The 18,141-nt window shown below is 63.4% G+C and overlaps 1 protein-coding gene across 1 annotated transcript in view; it reads left to right on the top strand.

The window, feature by feature from the left end:
• Positions 1-17,926, top strand: part of LOC134154449 (complement C4-B-like) — a gene marked incomplete at its 3' end in the record, with an annotated part of 32,658 nt that extends 14,732 nt beyond the window's left edge. The window contains exons 13-36 of the mRNA XM_062601152.1: positions 263-424; positions 1,167-1,293; positions 1,917-1,991; positions 3,257-3,451; positions 4,161-4,272; positions 4,786-4,856; positions 5,303-5,442; positions 6,775-6,975; positions 7,175-7,236; positions 7,329-7,408; positions 8,983-9,186; positions 10,112-10,187; positions 11,554-11,710; positions 12,662-12,775; positions 13,435-13,585; positions 14,086-14,252; positions 14,854-15,030; positions 15,167-15,226; positions 15,584-15,677; positions 15,788-15,936; positions 16,715-16,906; positions 16,999-17,073; positions 17,525-17,627; positions 17,837-17,926. Coding sequence (XP_062457136.1) covers positions 263-424; positions 1,167-1,293; positions 1,917-1,991; positions 3,257-3,451; positions 4,161-4,272; positions 4,786-4,856; positions 5,303-5,442; positions 6,775-6,975; positions 7,175-7,236; positions 7,329-7,408; positions 8,983-9,186; positions 10,112-10,187; positions 11,554-11,710; positions 12,662-12,775; positions 13,435-13,585; positions 14,086-14,252; positions 14,854-15,030; positions 15,167-15,226; positions 15,584-15,677; positions 15,788-15,936; positions 16,715-16,906; positions 16,999-17,073; positions 17,525-17,627; positions 17,837-17,926 — 3,034 coding nt within the window. The remainder of the gene's footprint in view (positions 1-262; positions 425-1,166; positions 1,294-1,916; positions 1,992-3,256; positions 3,452-4,160; positions 4,273-4,785; positions 4,857-5,302; positions 5,443-6,774; positions 6,976-7,174; positions 7,237-7,328; positions 7,409-8,982; positions 9,187-10,111; positions 10,188-11,553; positions 11,711-12,661; positions 12,776-13,434; positions 13,586-14,085; positions 14,253-14,853; positions 15,031-15,166; positions 15,227-15,583; positions 15,678-15,787; positions 15,937-16,714; positions 16,907-16,998; positions 17,074-17,524; positions 17,628-17,836) is intronic.
• Between the last annotated feature and the right edge of the window lie 215 nt (positions 17,927-18,141).

Genomic DNA, 18,141 nt, shown 5'->3' with positions numbered 1-18,141 from the left:
GCGGTCTGTATGGGCATGTACTGGCCTATATTGGTGCATACTGGTCTATACCGGAGCATGCTGATCTATAGTGGTGCATAGCGGCCCATAGCAGTCTATAGGGGTGCATACTGGTCTATAGTGGTGCATAGAGGCCCGTAGAAACCTCTACTGGTGCATACTGGCCTATACTGGTGCATACGAGTCTATAGTGGTGCATAGCGACCTGTAGCGGTCTATACTTGTGCATACTGGTGCGTACTGGTGCATACTGGTGCCGCAGGTGGAGGTGCGGCGGGTGCAGCGGGGGGCGACGCTGCAGCCCCAGACCCCCCTGGGGCTGATGGTGACGGTGACAGATCCGGGGCCGGTGACGGTGGCTCTGGGAGCCATCGACACCGCCGTGCTGGCCCTCGAGGACCGCCACCGCCTGAGCCAGGATAAGGTGCCTCAGCTCCCCCCCCCCCAAATTCAGGGAACCCCCTCAAAACCCCCCAAGTCCCCCTAAATTTGCAGACCCCCCCCAAAAAAAATCCAAATCCCCCCAATTCCCCCTCCCCCAGATTTGGGGAAAACACCCCAAAACCCACCCAAATCCCCCCAAATTTGGGGACTCCCCCTCAAAAATCCCCCCAAGTCCCCCCAAATTCAAGCAACACCCTCAAGACCCCCCAACCCCCTCAAATCCCCCCCTAAATTCCAGAAAATCCCCTCAAAACACCCCCAAAATCCCCCACTTCCCCCCAATTTTGGGGTATCCCCCCTCCCCCAAATACCCCCCAAATCCAGGAATCCCCCCCAAAACCCTTCCCAATTCTCCCCCTAAATTCGGGGAAACCGCCCCCAAGACTCCCAAGTCCTCCCCAATTTTGGGGACACCCCCCATAAAATACCCTCAACCCCCTCCAAATGCCCCCCCAAATTCAGGAAATCGCCCCCAAACGATCTCCCCTGAGTGACCCCTCCCTTGAGTGACCCCCAAATGACCCCCCCAAAACGACCCCCTCCGAGTCGCCACCTTGGGTGACCCCCCCTAAATGCCACCCCTTAGGTACCCCCCAAAATGTCCCCCCTCAAAACATCCCCCCCTTTGGTGACCCCCCCAACGACCCCCCTCGAGTGCCACCCCTTGGGTGCCCCCCCAAGCAACTCCCACCACCGCCCTGGGTGACCCCCCCCCCCCGCAGGTGGCAGCGGCGTTGGGGGCCCTGGACCAGGGCTGTGGCCCCGGGGCGGCCCCCGATGCCTGGGGGGTGTTCGGGGCCGCCGGGCTGGTGCTGGCCGTGGGGGGCGTCCAGAGCCCCCCGGGACCATGTGAGAGACATGGGGACATGGGGATGGGGGGGGACATGGGGCCATAGGGATGAAGAGGGACATGGGGGGACACTGGGAATGTGGGGACGGGGAGGGATATGGGGGGGACACTGGGGACGTGGAGGATGTGGGGACATAGGGGACATGGGGGGACATGGGAGATGTGGGAATGGGGAGGGACATGGGGGGACACTGGGGATGTGTGGATGGGGAGGGACTTGGGGGGACACTGGGGACATGGGGGATGTGGGGACATGGAGGGACATGGTGGGTCATGAGGTACATGGAAGGACATGGGAGGATATGGGGGGACATGGACGGTCATAGAGGACATCAAAGGATATGGGGGGGACATGGAGGAACATGAGGGATTCTGGGACATGGTGGGACATGGGGGACATGGAGGAGATGGAGGACATGGGGGGACATGTGGACATGGAGGACCTGGGGGACATGGGGAACAAGGAGGAACATGGGATATTGGGGGGGGGGGCATTGCGCTGGGCCTGGGTGTCCCAACTCCCCTGGGGACACATGGCTGGGGCCAGGAGACATGTGGGCACAGCGTGGGGCTGGTGGCTGGTGCCGGGGACCCCCATGTGCCCACATCCCCGCGTCCCCAGCGCCCGCGTGTCCCTCTAACCCGGTGCGGCGGCGGCGCTCGCTGGAGCTGCAGAAGCTCCTGGAGGAGGAGGAGGGTGAGTGTCACCATGGACCCGATGTCACCATGTCCCCAGGCCACCACCACCTCCCCAGGTCACCGAGCCCCGAGCCGCCGCATCCCCGTGCCATCGTGTGCCCGTGTCGCCCTGTCCCCAGGCCACCGTGTCACTGCAGCCCTGTGTCTCTGGGTGTCCCCATGGCATGCGTGCATGATGACAGTGGCAGCAGTGTGGCCCCTTGGGGACAGTCCTCCTGCCATGTCCCCGTGCCTTGTCCCCACATGTCCTCATGCGTCCCTGTGCCATGCCCTTGCGTGTCCCTATGCCATGTCCCTGCACATCCTCTGGTGTCCCCATGCCATGTCCCTGTGTCCTGTCCCCCCATGTCCCCATTCTGTGTTCCCCCCTCCAGTGACCTCCCACGGCACTGTGTCCCCACGTGTCCCTATGTGTCCCCATGCTGTGTCCCTGCATGTCCTCACATGTCTCCATGTGTCCCTATGTGTCCCTGTGCCGCATCCCTGCATGACCTCATGTGTCCCTGCATGTCCTCGCATGTCCCCATGTGTCCCTATGTGTCCCCGTGCCATGTCCCTGCGTGTCCTCGCATGTGTCCCTCCGAGTCCCCATGCCATGACCCCTCCGTGCCCCCTCAGCAACCCTCCCCCGGTGCCATAACCCCCCCTCGGTGACACTCCCCCTCTCTCTGCCCCTCTGGTGACTAGACCCGATACCGGGACCCCCCCCGATCTGCCCACCTGTGCCCCCCCCCGGTCACCCCCCTCGTGCCGTGACCCCCCACGGTCCCCCCACCCGTGACCCCCCCATCGGTGACACCGCCCCCGGTGACGCCACCCCCCCCGTGACCCCCTTTGCGGTGACTCCCGATGTCCCTCCCCCGGTGACCCCCCCCGGTGACCCCCGATATACCCCCGCCGCTGACTGCCCCCGATGACCCCCCATGCCGTGACCCCCCCCGGTGACTCCCGATGTCCCTCCGCCGGTGACCCGCCCCCCAGTGACCCCCGATGTCCTTTTGCCGGGGCCCCCCCCCGGTGACCCTCCCGTGCCGTGACCCCCCCCGGTGACTCCCGATGTCCCTCTGCCGGTGCCCCCCCCCGGTGACCTTCCCGTGCCGTGACCCCCCCCCCGGTGACCTCCGATGTCCCTCCGCCGGTGCCCCCCCCCCCGGTGACCCTCCCGTGTCGTGACCCACCCCCCGGTGACCCCCGATGTCCCTCCCCCGGTGCCGCCGCTCCCGCCCCCCCGCGGTGACCCCCCACCCCTCCGGTGTCCCGCAGGGCCCGGCGCGGGGCCGCGCGGTCGCTGCTGCCGCGACGGGGCGGCGGCGCTGCCGCTGCGGCGCTCGTGCGCGGCGCGGGGCCGCCGGGTGCCGCGGGCCGGCGGCTGCCGCGCCGCCTTCGAGCGCTGCTGCGCCCGCGCCCGCCAGTGGCGGCGCCGTCACCGCCCGCGCGGCGCCGCCGGGTTGGGCCGTGGTGAGCTGCGGGGCGGGGCGGCGGGGAGGGGGCGGGGCGGCGGGGGGCTGGGGGGCGGGGCCTCGGGGAGCCTCGGCGGTTGCCGGCCTCTGGGGGGCGGGGGGAAGAGGGGGCGGGGCCAGGGCCCCTGGGATGGCTGGCACTGAGGTCCTCGGTGAGGGGGCGGGGCTAACAGGGGGTGGGGCGGGGCCTCTGCAGGGGGGCTGACACTGAGGTCCTGGGGGCAGACTTCTGGGTCCATGGAGGGTGGCACCCGGATGCTTGAGGGGGCCAGGACACCAGGGCCCCCTTGGGGAGGGGGCTGGGTCCATGAGAAGCACCTAGGTGCCTTGGTCCCTCAGGGTGGGGGGGCACCTGGGTCAATGGGTGGGGTGTCTGGCCCTATGGATGGCACCTGCACATTTGGGTCCTTTGGGGGGCAGATGCTGGGATTCCCTGGGGGGGAAGGGGGGCCACCAAGATACCTGGGTCCATGGGTGGTGGTGTCCGGGCACCTGGGTCCCTGAGGGAGGAGGACGTTGGACACATGGACCCCTCTGAGGGAGGGCCCAGACACCTGGGTGCCCATGAGTGTGGGCCACCTGGCCACCTATGCCCATGGGGAGGGACATCCGGACACCTGGGTCCCCTGGGGTGGGATGAGGTGCCTGGCCACCAGGGGTCCCACTGACGTGGCACTGGGCCGGCGGGGTGCCCATGGCGGTGGCAGTGCTGGAGGACGTGCTGGATGAGGAGCTGCTGCTGGAAGAAGATCTGCCCACACGGAGCTTCTTCCCCGAGAGCTGGCTGTGGCGCAGCCTCACCGTCAACAGCTCGGCACGGTGTGGCCCCACCTCCACCATGGCCCCCAATCACCTCCTGTCTCCCCCACTCCCATCCTCTATGTTTCCCATGTCCTCCGTGACTCTCCTTGTCCCCTCTGTGTCCCTAGATGTCCTCCCATGAGCCTCCATTTCCTTCCATGTCTCCCCATGTCTTCCATGTTCCCCCATGTCCTCTATGTCCTTCCATGTCCCCACATGTCCTCCATGACTCCCCATATCCTCTCATGACCCTCCATGTTCCCCCATGTCCTTCCATGTCTGCCCATGTTCCTCCATGTCCTTTCCTGCCCCTGTATCCTTCCATGACCCTCCACGTCCCTCCATAACCCCCCATGACTCCCCGTATCCTCCATGACCCTCCATGTTCCTCCATGTCCCCTATGTCCTCCTCATGTCCCCCATTACCCTCCATGTCCTTCCATATCCTCATGTCCTCCCATGCCTTCCCCATGTCCCTCCATATCCCCCCATGTCCAACATGTCCCTCATGTCCGCTGTGTTCATCCCCAGGATCTCAGTGCTGCTCCCTGACTCCATCACCACCTGGGAGATCCATGCCGTCGCCATCATTCCCGGTCACGGTGAGTGTCTCCACATCTCGCTGCAGTATCCCCACATGTCTTTGTGTCCCTCATGTCCTTGCAGCATCCCAACATGTCCCCCATCTCAGCGGTGTCCCCATGCCCCCACGGTCTTCCCATTACCCTGTGTCCCTTTGGTGTTCCCATGGTTCCCACATGTCGCCATGATGTTCCTACAGTGTCCCCATGTCCCCAGTGTGTCCCCATTTCCCTGTGGTGGCCCATGTTCCTCCAGTGTCCCCATGTCCCCGGAGTGTCCTATAACCCCAGGGCAGCCCGTGTTTATGGTCTCCTCAACAGTGGTCCCACTTTTCCCCAACATCCCCACGTCCCCATGTCCATGAAGACACTGTCCCCATGCGTTGCGTGTCCTGAGCCCCACGTGTGTTGACATGTGCCGACATGTGTTGATGAGTGTTGACACATGTCACTGTGTGTCCCCTCAGGCGTGTGCATGGCAGCCCCACTGCGCCTGCCAGTGACACAGGACCTGCACGTGGGGCTGCGGCTGCCCTACAGTGCCCGTCCTCGCGAGCAGCTCCAGCCCCGGGCCCTGCTACACAGCCGCCTGCCCCATGACATCAACGTGAGCCAACACACCCAGCCCCTATAGATGCCCCATAGACCCCCATAGATCCCCTATAGACACCCTGTAGACCCCACTTAGACACCCCGTAGATCCCCTTAGACACTCCATTGATCCCCTTAGATATTCCACCAAGTTCCTATAGATACCCCCCCATAGATCCTCTATGGATGCCCCACTGAGCCCCTATAGGCACCCCACTGAGCCCCTATAGGCACCCTATAGACCCCTAAAGATCCCCTGTAGTCACCTCTTCCAGCCCCTGTGGACATCCCATAGACTCACCCATAGGTCCCCTATGGAAACCCCATGGAGCCCCTATGGACATATATAGGGCCTCACTGAGTGCTCCATAGATGCTACATAGACACCCCATGGATCTCCTGTATATGCTCCAGAGATCCCCTGTATATATGCTATAGATCCCCTATAGACACCTCACAGATTCCCTGTATACACTCAAAGGCTTCCCAACAGATACCTCATAGATCTCCTATAGACACCCCATGGATGCCTTATAGATACCCTACAGACATTCCATAGATCCCCTATAGATGCTCCATAGATCCCAATAGACACCCAACAACATGTCCTAGAGATCCCCCTGCCCCACAACTGCCCCACAGACAGCAGTGGCCACCCCACAGCTGTCCCAGAGCCCCCACAGACATCCATAGCCCCCATAAACACCCCATATACCCCCTAGTCCCATAGCTGCTCCATTACCCCCATAGACACCCCATAGAACCAATAGACATCCCATAGAACCAATAGACACCCCATAGCCCCTTAGCTTCTCCAAAGCCTCCATAGACCCCATAGACGCCTGTAGCCCCATAGCTGTCCCCTCCCTGGTGGCAGCCCTAGTGACAATGGGGGGGACAGTGGCAGGGACAGAGACAGTGAATGGGGATGGGACAATGGAGATGGTAGGGGTGGGGACACGATAGCAGGGGCAGTGACAGGGATAGGGACAAGGACAGTGGAAATGGTGGGAATGGTCGTGCTGGTTGGGACAGCGACGGTGGGGACGAGAATGGCGGCAGTGGCAGGGCACAGAGGCAGTAGCAGGGATGGTGATGGGGACAGTGATGACGGTGGTGGGGACGAGGATGGTGGCAGCAACTGGGATGCTGGTGGTGGCAGAGATGATGATGGTGTGGTGACATGGCGGTGATGATGGGATGAGAATGGTGATGGTGGCAGAGCTGGGTATGGGGATGGTGGGGATGGGTGATAGTAGTGGGGTCGAGGATGGTGATGGTGGCAGAGCTGGGCATGGGATGGTGGGGAGAGCGGCATGACGGTGATGTGGTGGTGACGTGGCGGCAGGTGAAGGTGAGGCTGTCGGTAGCGACCGGCGTGTGCGCGGCGCTGTCTGGAGACCCGCAGGACCTCGAGGTGCCCTCTGGAGCAGTGGTGGCCGTGCCCTTCACCCTGGTGGCCCTGGGCTCTGGCGATATCCCCATCACCATCACTGCCCGTGGGCCTTGGGGGCTCGGTGACCGCATCACTCGTGTCCTCCACATTGAGGTGAGCCCAGACACCTGGGTCCCTTCAGGTCCCCTCCTGGGCTCCCTGGACCCTGGGTTGCTTGGACACCTGGGTCCCTTTGGGTCTCCTCCTGGACCCCCGGACTCCTGGGTCCCTCCTGGGTCCTGCTGCCCCCACCCCGGACGCCTGGGCCCCTGGATGCTTGGGCCCCAGTTCCCATTGTCCCCCGTCTCTACAGGCCGAGGGTGAGCTGCGCCAGGAGGAGACCAGCTATGTCCTGGACACCGATGGTAGGTCTAGGTGGGGGTGGAGGGGAGGGAACGCAGGTGTCTGGGGTGGGGGGTGGCATCTAGGGAACCCCCTTGACGGCCCGTCACCACAGGCCAGAGCAGCCGGAGCCTGGAGATCCCTGGGGACATCCCGGCCGACATCGTCCCTGATGGGGACTTCTCCATGAGCGTCCGCGTGTCCGGTGCGTGGGAACAGGGATCGTGGGATACGATGGGAATACAGAGACATGGACTTGGGGGACTTGGGGATATGGTGGGGACCCAGGGAGGGGGACGTGGGGGGACATGGGCCTTGGGGACAGGGACATGGTGAGAACCTAGGGATGGGGACATGGGGATAGGTGGGGACACAGGGATAGATGTTGGGGACATGGAGATGGGGGGACAGGGACATATTGAGGACCCAGGGATGGGGGACAGGGTAGGGGCACAGGGAGGGGTGTTGGGGACAGGTATGGGGATGAGGGGACACAGGTGTTGGGGACAGAGAGGTGGGGACATCATGAGGTGGGACATGGTGGGGGGGTGGGCTTGAGGGACAGGAATGGGGATACAGGCATGGGGACACAGTGGGGACACAAGGGCGGGTGTTGGGGACAGGGCAGTGTTGGGGACACAGCGTGGACACAGGGACATGGCGGGGGCATGGAGATGGGGCCGGGGACACAGGACAGGACATGGTGGTGGGATGGTGGGAACACAAGGATGGTGGTCAGGGCAATGAGGACATGGCCCTGATCTGGCCCCTGTTCCTGTGTGTCTCCATGTCCCCATGTGTGTCCCCATGTCTCCTGCATGTGCCCATTCACATGGCCCTCTGTGGCCCATGTCCCCCCCATGCCTGTCCCCACGGCCTGTGTCCCCATCCATGTGTCCCCATGTGCCCCACGCATGTCCCCATGGCCTACATCGACATGCATGGCCCCACATGTGTCCCCACGTCCCCATGCATGTCCCCATGCGTGTCTCCACACATGCCCCCATGGCCTACATCGACATGCATGGCCCCACGTGTGTCCCCATGTCCCCATGCATGTCCCCATGCATGTCTCCACGCATGGCTCCATGGCCTACATTGCTGTGCATGGCCCCACGTGTGTCCTTGCGTCCCCATTTGTGTCCCCGTGCATGTCCGCATGACCTACATCACTGTGTCTGGCCCCAATTGTCCCTGTGTCACCCTATGTGTCCCCACACGTGTCCCCACATGTGTCCCCATGGCCTACATTGACATGCATGGCCCCATGCATGGCCCTGTGTGCCCCATTTGTGTCCCCATGTGCCCCATGCATGTCCCTGTACTTGCCCCATGTATGTCCCCATGTATGTCCCCATGTGCCCCCATGCGTGCCCCCATGCATGCCCCATATATGTCCCTGTGCATGCCCCATGTGTCCCCATGTGTGTCCCCATGTGCCCCATGCATGTCCCCATGTGTGCCCCGATGCGTGCCCCATGCATGTGCCCATGCATGTCCCTGTACGTGCCCCATGTGTCCCCATGTGCCCCATGCATGTCCCTGTGCGTGCCCCATATATCTCCCCATATGTGTCCCTGTGTGTGTCACCATGTATGTCCCCATGTGCCCCATGCATGTCCCTATGCATGTCCCCGTGCATGCCCCATATTTGTCCCCACACGTGTCCCCATGCATATCCCCATACATACCCAATTTATGTCCCCATGTGCCCCATGTATGACCCATATGTGCCCCCACGCTTGTCCCACGCATGTCCCCCTGGGTGCATGGGCGCAGGCCAGGTGTCGGGGGCGACGCTGGAGGCGGCGCTGGGCGCGGGGGCGGCCGGGGCGCTGCTGCGGGTGCCGCGGGGCTGCGGCGAGCAGACCATGATGGTGCTGGCGCCGGCCGCCGCCGCCCTGCGCTACCTGGACGAGAGCGAGGGCTGGGCCCGGCTGCCGCCGGGGTGCCGCGAGCGGGGCCTGCGCGCGCTGCAGAAGGGTGAGCGCCCGTGTGGGGCGGAGGGGGGGCTGCCGGGCGCGTGCGATGCTCTGCGCGGGCGTGCATGGGTGTGCTATGCTGTGCAGGGGTGTGCAGTGCTCTGCAAGGGCATGCATGGTGCAATGCTCTACGTGGATGTGCAATGCTCTGCATGCGTGTGCAATGCTCTGCAAGGGTGTGCATGGGCATGCAGTGCTCTGCAAGGGTGTGCAATGCTCTACATGGATGTGTAATGCTCTGCAAAGGTGTGCATGGGTGTGCAATACTCTGCAAGGGCATGCAGGGGTGTGCAATGCTCTGCATGCATGTGCAATGCTCTGCAAGGGTGTGCATGGGCGTGCAATGCTCTGCAAGGGTGTGCAGGGGTCTGCAATGCTCTGCATGCATGTGCAATGCTCTGCAAGGGTGTGCATGGGTGTGCAATGCTCTGCAAGGGTGTGCAATGCTCTACATGGATGTGCAATGCTCTGCAAGGGTGTGCATGGGTGTGCAATGCTCTGCATGCATGTGCAATGCTCAACAAGGGTGTGCATGGGGTGTGCAATGTTCTGCAAGGGTATGAAGGGCTGTGCAATGCTCTGCATGGGTGTGCATTGGTGTGCAATGCTTTACATGGGTGTGCAATGCTCTGTAAGGGTGTGCAATGCTCTGCAAAGACATGCAAAGCTCTGCAAGGGCATGCATGGGTGTGCAAGGCTCAGCAAGGGCATGCAAGGCTCGGCAAGAGCATGCATGGGTGTGCAGTGCTCTGCATGGGTGTGCAATGCTCGGCAAGCATGTGCACAGGTGTGCAATGCTCTGCCAGCATGCACAGCAGGTGTGCACGGCTCTCCTGGGGGGGAGACGGGCAGCGCCCCACGGTCCGTGTGTCCCCTGACCCCATGCCCCCCCGACCCCGTCCGTGTGTCCCCATTGGCCCTGGCAGGCTATGAGCGCATCCAGAGCTTCCGCAAGGACGACGGCTCCTATGGGGGCTGGCTGCACCGGCCCAGCAGCACCTGGTGAGGGGACATGGGGGGACACAGGGACATGGAGGGACGTGGGGGGACATGGGGGATATGGGGGGACATGAGGCACATGGGGGTCATGGAACGACATGGACATGGGGGAACATGAGGGACATGGGGGTCATGGAGGACATGGAGGGACATGGGGGACATGAGAGACATGGGGGACATGGAGGGACATGGACATGGGAGGACGTGGGGGAACATGAGGGACATGGGGGTCATGAGAGACATGGGGGACATGGAGGGACATGGATATGGGAGGACATGAGGGCATGAGGGGACATGGAGGGTCATGGACATGGGGGACATGAGGACACGGGAGGACATGGACATGGGGACATGGGAGGACATGGACATGGGAGGACATGGGGGAACATGGGGGTCATGGAGGACATGGAGGGACATGGAGGACATGAGAGACATGGGGGACATGGAGGGACATGGACATGGGAGGACGTGGGGGAACATGAGGGACATGGGTGTCATGAGAGACGTGGGGGACATGGAGGGACATGGATATGGGAGGACATGAGGGCATGAGGGGACATGGAGGGTCATGGACATGGGGGACTTGAGGACATGGGAGGACATGGACATAGGAGGACATGGGGGAACAGGAGGGACATGGGGGTCATGGAAGACATGGAGGGACATGGGGGACATGGGGACACCCATGTTTCCCCTTCCCTGATGAGATGCCCGTGTCCATGTCCGTGTCTGTGTCCGTGTCTGTCATGTCTCCGTGCTCGCATTGACCTCGGTGACCTGGTGGGACCACATCCGCGTTGGTGACGTGTCGTGTCCGCAACATGTCCGTGTGGGTGGCACCTCGCTGCCATGTGGGCGGCATGTCCCTGTGGGTGCACGCGGGTGCCGTGTGGATGCCACGTGGGTGCATGTTGGTGGTATGTGGGTGCATGTGGGTGCCGTGTTGGTGGCATGTGGCTACACATGGTTGCACGTGGGTGTATGTGGGTGCCATATTGGTGGCATGTGGGTGCATGTGGGTGCACACGGGTGTCGTGTTGGTGGTGTCTGGGTGCATGTGGGTGCAAATGGGTGCACATGGGTGCATGCGGGTGTCATGTCGGTGCCATGTGGATATGCGGGTGCCCATGGGTGCACACGGCTGTTGTGTTGGTGCGATGTGGGTGCACGCGGGTGCCCGTGGGTGCACGTGGGTGCCGTGTCGGTGGCATGTGGGTGCACATGGGTGCCCGCGGGTGTCGTGTCGGTGCCATGCGGGTATGTGGGTGCCCGTGGGTGCACACGGCCGTCATGTCGGTGCCTTGTGGGTGCACGCGGGTGCCGTGTCGGTGGCGTGCGGGTGCACGTGGGTGCCCGTGGGTGCCCGCAGGCTGTCGGCACTGGTGCTGCGGGTGCTGGCGGGGCTGCGGCGCTGGCAGCAGGTGGACGAGGCCGGGCTGCGGGCCACCACTCGGTGGCTGCTGCGGCAGCAGGCGCCTCCCGGCGCCTTCCGCGACCCCCAGCCCATCGTCCACCGCCGCATGCAGGTTGGGGGCGGGGGGGGGGGGACACACACGACCACTCCAGTGCGCGCGCCCTGCCCCTCGCACGCCATCCCTGTGCAAAACCCTCGCGCAACAGCCCCGTGCAAAACCTCCATGCAACTCCCCTGTGCAATATCCCCGTGCAAAAACCCCTATGCAACATTCCCGTGCAACTCCCTTGTGCAACATCCCTGTGCAAAAGCCCCGTGCAGCATCCCTGTGCGAGGACCCTGTGCAACATTCCTGGGCAACTCCTTTGTGCAACACCCCTGTGCAAAACCCCCGTGCAGCATCCCTGTGCGAGGACCCTGTGCAACATCCCCGTGCAAAACCCCTATGCAACATTCCCGTGCAACTCCCTTGTGCAACATCCCTGTGCAAAACCCCCGTGCAACATCCCCATGCAAAATCCCTGTGCAACATTCCCGTGCAACTCCCTTGTGCAACATCCCTGTGCAAAACCCCCGTGCAACATCCCCATTCAAAGACTCTGTGCAACATCCCCATGCAACTCCCTTGTGCAACATCCTTGTGCAAAACCCCTGTGCAACATCCCCATTCAAAGACCCTGTGCAACATCCCCGTGCAACATCCCTGTGCAAAACCCCATGCAACATCCCTTTGCAAAACCCCTGTGCAACATCCCCGTGCAACATCCCCATGCAACTCCCTTGTGCAACATCCCTTTGCAAAACCCCCGTGCAACATCCCCGTGCAAAATCCCTGTGTAACATCCCTCTGTGAGGACCCTGTGCAACATCCCTGCACAAACCCACCCCGTGCAACATCCCCATGTGAGACCCTTGTGCAAGACCCTCGTGCAAAACCCCTGTGCAAGGCCACGCTGAGACCCCACGCACGCAAGCGTGTGAGCCGCAGGTGGCCCTGTGCACCGAGGCAGGTGCGAGGTGGGTGCAGGCGCCCACGGGTGCGAGCACGCGTGTGTGCCCGCAGGGCGGCGCGGCGGGCGCAGAGGCGGCCGTGTCGCTCACGGCTTTCGTGGCCGTGGCCCTGCACCAGGCCCGCGACGTGCACGGCCCCGAACACGCCGAGCAGAGGAAGCTCCTGGTGGGTGTCACCTCGGGTCACCCCAGGTCCTCCTGTCTTCCCTTGTGCACCCCGTGGGGACACACGTGTTGCCATGTCAGCCCCGTGTCCCATCTCTCATGTCCCAGTCTGGGTCCCAGGTCCGTGTCCATGTCCCCATGTCTCATGTCCCATCTCCCATATCCATATCTCATGTCCTGTGTCAATGTCCCATATCTCATGTCCCATGTCCACATCCCACGTCCTATGTCTCATGTCCATGTCCCTTATAACCCATGTCCCATATCCAAGTCTATGCCCCATCCACATCCCATGTCCCATATCCTATGTCCCATGCCCCATATCCATGTCTACATCCCATGTCCTATGTCCAAGTCCAGTGTCCATGTCCCATATCTCATAACCTGTGTCCCATGTCCATGTCCCATGTCTACAACCCATGTCTTGTATCCATGTGCATGTCCCATATCCTGTGTCCACATCCCATATCTCATAACCCATGTCCTATGTCCATGTCCATTTCCCATGTCTCATGACCTATGTCCCATGTTCCCCATCCTGTGCCCATGTCCATGTCCCCTGTCCATGTCCCATGTCCCATTTCCCCCATCCTGTGCCCATGTCCAACGTCCATGTCTGGCCCATGTGTGCCGGGGCCCATGCGCATGTCCGTGGCACAGGACGCAGCACTGGCGCGGGCCACAGGCTTCCTGCGGGGCCGCATGGAGGCAGCGGGGCCCTACGCGGCTGCCATCGGCTCCTACGCCCTGGCCCTGAGCGACACCCCGGGATCCACCAAGCCCCTGCTGCACCTCGCGCGGAGCGCCCACAGTGAGCCGGACACCTGGGCCCCTCTGTGGGGATGGGGATGGGACGCCTGGACTGCTGGGTCCCATCGCACCCAGGCATCTGAGTCACTGGGGAGGAGGCACTTGAACACTTGGGTCCCATCACACTCCAACTTGGGTCCCTGGGGAGGAGGCACCCAGACACCTGGATCCTTGCCATGGTAGTGGGGGACACCTGGGTTCCTGGGGGGTGATGGGTGCCCCAGAAACCCAGGTCCCCTAGAAACCCAGGTCCCCCAAGGGTCAATGGTTTCCTGGACATCTGGGTCCCCGGAGGTCAGTGGGTGCCCTGGAAGCCCCCATCCCAGGGTGGTCGGGTGCACCCGGAGGACTGAGTCCCTCAGGGTCAGGAAGTGCCCTGGACATCTGGGTCCTCCATGGGTTGGTTGCTTCCTGGATACCCGAATCCCTGGGGTTGGCGGGTGCCATGGACATCTGGGTTCCTGGGGTGGTGGGATGCACCCGGACGCCTGGGTCCCACAGATGGCTCGGCACAGTTCTGGCCAGCTGGAGGAGCGGCCGAGACGGTGGAGGCCACGGGCTATGGGCTGCTGGCGCTGCTGCGGCTCAATGACGTGGCTGGGGCCCTGCAAGCAGCCCGGTGGCTTCGCGAGCAGAGCAACTATGGTGGTGGCTTCCACTCCACCCAGGTGACTGGACGCCTGGACCCCTCAGACAGCTGCGACCTCGGGGTGGGGTGGGGTGGGGAGCAACCTGAATGCCTAGGTCCCTCGGATGCTTGGGTGTCCAGGGTGGGAATGCCCAGGACACTTGGGTCCTTTGGATGCCAGGGACCCCGGGGCAGTGGGCGACCAGGATACTTGAGTACCTCAGACACCTGGGTCCCTTGGGCATCTGGGTGCCTTGGATGCCTAGGATCTTCAGACACCTAGGACCCCAGGGTGGTGGAAAACCTGGCCTCCTAGGTCCCTCAGACACCTGGGTCATTTAGATGCCTGAGGTCCCAGGGTGGTGGGTGGTCTGGACATCTGGGTCCCTTGGATGTCAGGATCCCCAGAGCGGAGGTGCCAGGACACCTGGGTCCCTGGAATGAGGGGTGCCCCAGACACCCGGGTCCCTTGGGCACCTCTGTCCATGGGGTGACAGGGCACCCTGGATGCCAGAGTCCCTCAAACACAAGGATCGCCAGGATGGTGGGATGCCACGGACACGTGGGTCCCCTGGGTCGGACACCTGGCTCCCTGGGAGTGGTGGGGTGCCTCGGTCCACCTTGCCGCCTGATTCCCGCAGGACACAGTGGTGGCACTGGAGGCGCTGACCGAGCTGTGGCTGAACTCACTGCACACGGAGCAGCTCGGCTTCGACGTCACCTTCTCATGGCCACGGGGTCCCGGGGGACATGGGGTAGCCGGGGGAACTCGGGTGACCCTGCGGAAGGGGCTAGAGCACGTCGAGAAGAATCTGGAGGTGGGACAGGGACAAGGGGAGGGACATGGCGGGGAGACATGGACATACGGGGACATGGAAGGACCTGGGGGTCCCCAGGTGGATCTGTGGGTCCTTTGGTCACTGCTGTTCTCCCCGTGTCCCCTTGTGTCCCCAGGTGCCCCTGGGCAGCCCCGTGACGGTGCAGATGGAGGGTGAAGGCCAGGGGACCCTTACTGTGAGTGACCACCCAGACATCTGGGTCCTTCAATGGTGGGGCGAGCCTGGACATCCGGGACCACATTTCCAGCCATCGGGGTCCTCTCCTGGACACCTGGGTTCCTCTTGGACACCAGGGTCCTTCCTGGACACCTGGGTCCCTCCCCAACACCTGTGTCCCCCCGGATGGGTGGTCCCTCCTGGATGCCTGGGCCCCTCCCAGATGCCTGGGTCCCTTCTGGACTCCTGGGTCCCTCCCTGGACACCTGGGTCCTTCCCCGGACACCTGGGTCCCCCTGGACGCCTGGGTCCCCTTGGTCACCTGGGTCCCCTCCCGGACGCCTGGGCCCCCTCTCCCGGACGCCTGGGCCCACAGGTGCTGCGGCAATACCGGGTGATGTCTCCAGCCAATGGGACCTGCCAGGAGCTGGGCCTCGAAGTCACCCTCGGTGGCCCAATCGACTATGAGGGTAAGGCTCCGCCCACCACCGGGCCCCTCCCTGCATGACAGGGGGCGTGGCCAGGGCAGGCCACACCCCCTACCCCGCCCTGCTTAAAAAGGCCCCTTTCTCCCCCCCAGAGGAGGAGGACTATGAGGAGGACTACGAGGAGGCAGAGCACGCTGAAGGGGTGGGGCCAGAGGAGGGGGTGGAGCCTCCAGAGGGGGCGGAGCTTCAGCAGCGGCGGCGGCGGCGGGCCCTGGTGACCCCGGAGCTGCGGAGCCGCCAGGTGGCCTTCCACGTCTGCATCTGGTGAGGGGCGGGACTTCCTGTCACCTCTGCCCCCTTCCCTGGGGCGGGACTTCCTGTCACCGTGGCCCAGCCCCACCCCCTGGGGGCAGGACTTCCTGTCACTTCTCCCTCAACCAGGGCGGGACTTCCCATTTCTGTGAGGGTGAAGTGTCCTGTTGCCCCTCCCCCCTGGTAGAGGGAAGTGGGCGGGACTTCCTGTGCTTCCTGTTTCTGTGGGGTGGGGCTTCCTGTTTCACCCACCAATCAGGGCGAGCTTTGCAGTTCATGCCATTCAGGGGTGGGAGGAGCTTCCCATTCAGCCCCTGGGTGGGGGGGCGGAGCTTCGGGTGTTCACACAGCTTGGGGGCGGGACTTCCTGTTTAGCCCCCATAAAGGGGGTGGAGCTTCCTGTTTGTGGGGTATTGTGGGCAGGACTTCCTGCCCAGGCCCCATCTTGGCAGTGGGACTTCCTGCTTTGGGGGTTATGAGGGCAGGATTTCCTGTTTAGCCCCTGAGTAGGGGGGCGGAGCTTCTGCTATTCCTAGGGTTTTGTGGGAGGGACTTCCTGTTTATCCCCATAAAGGGGGTGGGACTTCCTGTTTTCCCAGTGATTGTGGGCGGGGCTTCCCATTTATCTCATGAGGGGGGCGGGGCTTCCTGTTTTCCAGTGGTTTTGTGGGCAGGTCTTCCTGTTTCTGCCCATAAAGGGGGCGGGGCTTCCTACTGGCCTGGGTGTTGTGGGCGGGACTTCCCCCTTCCCCATTTCCACCTGGAAGGGAGGAGAGCAGGTGGGACATCCTGCTCGGCCCTGCCCCCAGGGTGGGCGGGACTTCCGGCTCCGCCCAGCTGATGGGCCGGGCCGGGCTGGGCCGGGCAGGCGGCAGCCGGGGACGCTGCTTGCGGGCATGGCGGTGGTGGACATCTCCCTTCTGAGCGGCTTCCGACCCCACCGCGAAGACCTGGACAAGGTGGGCTGGTGCCGTGGGGAGGAGGGAGGACAAGACGGGCCAAGGAGGGTCCATGGATGGGTCCCCAGCCCCACGCCTCCTGCCCCACCCAGCTGCAGGACGTGGTGGACCAGTACATCAGCCACTACGAGCTGGATGGGAGGCACCTGGTGCTCTACTTCGATGAGGTGGGGTGGCAGCACAGTTGGGGGAACGCGAGGTGGGGTGGTGGGGTGGTGGCGTGGTGGACCTACGGGGACAACAGGCCACGGGGCATTTTGGAGGGAAGGACAGGGGTAATATGGTGGGGAATTTGGGGCAGGACAATGCGGGGCAGAAGGTGGTTAGAGAGAGAAGATTGGGAGGGATCTTCACGTGGTGACCCCAGGAGTCAAATGTCCCCCCAAGTCTCCACATGCTCCCCCATGTCCCTCCATGTCCCCCATGTCCCATGTCCCTCCATGTCCCTCCATGTCCCTCCATGTCCCCATGTCCCTCCATGTCCTTGATGTCCCTCCATGTCCTTGATGTTTCTCCATGTCCCTCATGTTCCTCCATGTCTTTCATGTCCCCATGTCTCCCCATGTCCCTGGGTCCCCCATTTCCCTCCATGTCCCTCATGTTCCCCCATGTCCCCAGGTGCCCCCACAGCGGGATTGCTTAACCTTTGGGGCGACGCAGGACGTGGCCGTGGGGCTGCTGCAGCCGGCAGCCGCCACCATCTTTGACTACTACGAGCCAGGTGGGTGGGTGGGGACTCGCCAGTGGGCGGGGCCTAACAAGGCGGGACCAACAAAGGGGGAAGGAGGTAGGACCTGATTAGGGCGGAGCCTAAGAGTGGGTGGGGCCGATCCCAGGTGGGCGGAGGAGATGGCTGTGGGTCTCGGGGGGGGCGTGGCCGGGTGAGGCCATGCCCCTTGACCCCTCCCCACGTGGCTCCGCCCCCTCCAGAGCGCCGCTGCACCGTCTTCTACAGCGCCCCCCAAAGGAGCAACTTCCTCGCAACGCTCTGCTCCCCCGGCGTCTGCGAGTGCGCCGAAGGTGGGGCCCAGGCGTCCGGGGAGGGGGGAGGTGGGAAGAGGGGGAGCCCATCTGCCCAAGCTGCCCCCCCACCAAGGGGCCCACGCATCCAGGGAGGGACCCAGGTGTCCAAGGGACCCCGGTGGCTGGAGAGGGACCCAGGGGTCCAGGAGGGACCCAGGCATCTGGGAGGGGACCCAGGCGTCCAGGAGGGCCCAGGCGCCTGGGGAGGGACC

Source organism: Rhea pennata, unplaced genomic scaffold (genome assembly GCF_028389875.1).
Source record: "Rhea pennata isolate bPtePen1 unplaced genomic scaffold, bPtePen1.pri scaffold_31, whole genome shotgun sequence".
NCBI classification, from domain to species: domain Eukaryota; kingdom Metazoa; phylum Chordata; class Aves; order Rheiformes; family Rheidae; genus Rhea; species Rhea pennata.
This window is presented reverse-complemented; position numbering and strand designations above follow the sequence as displayed.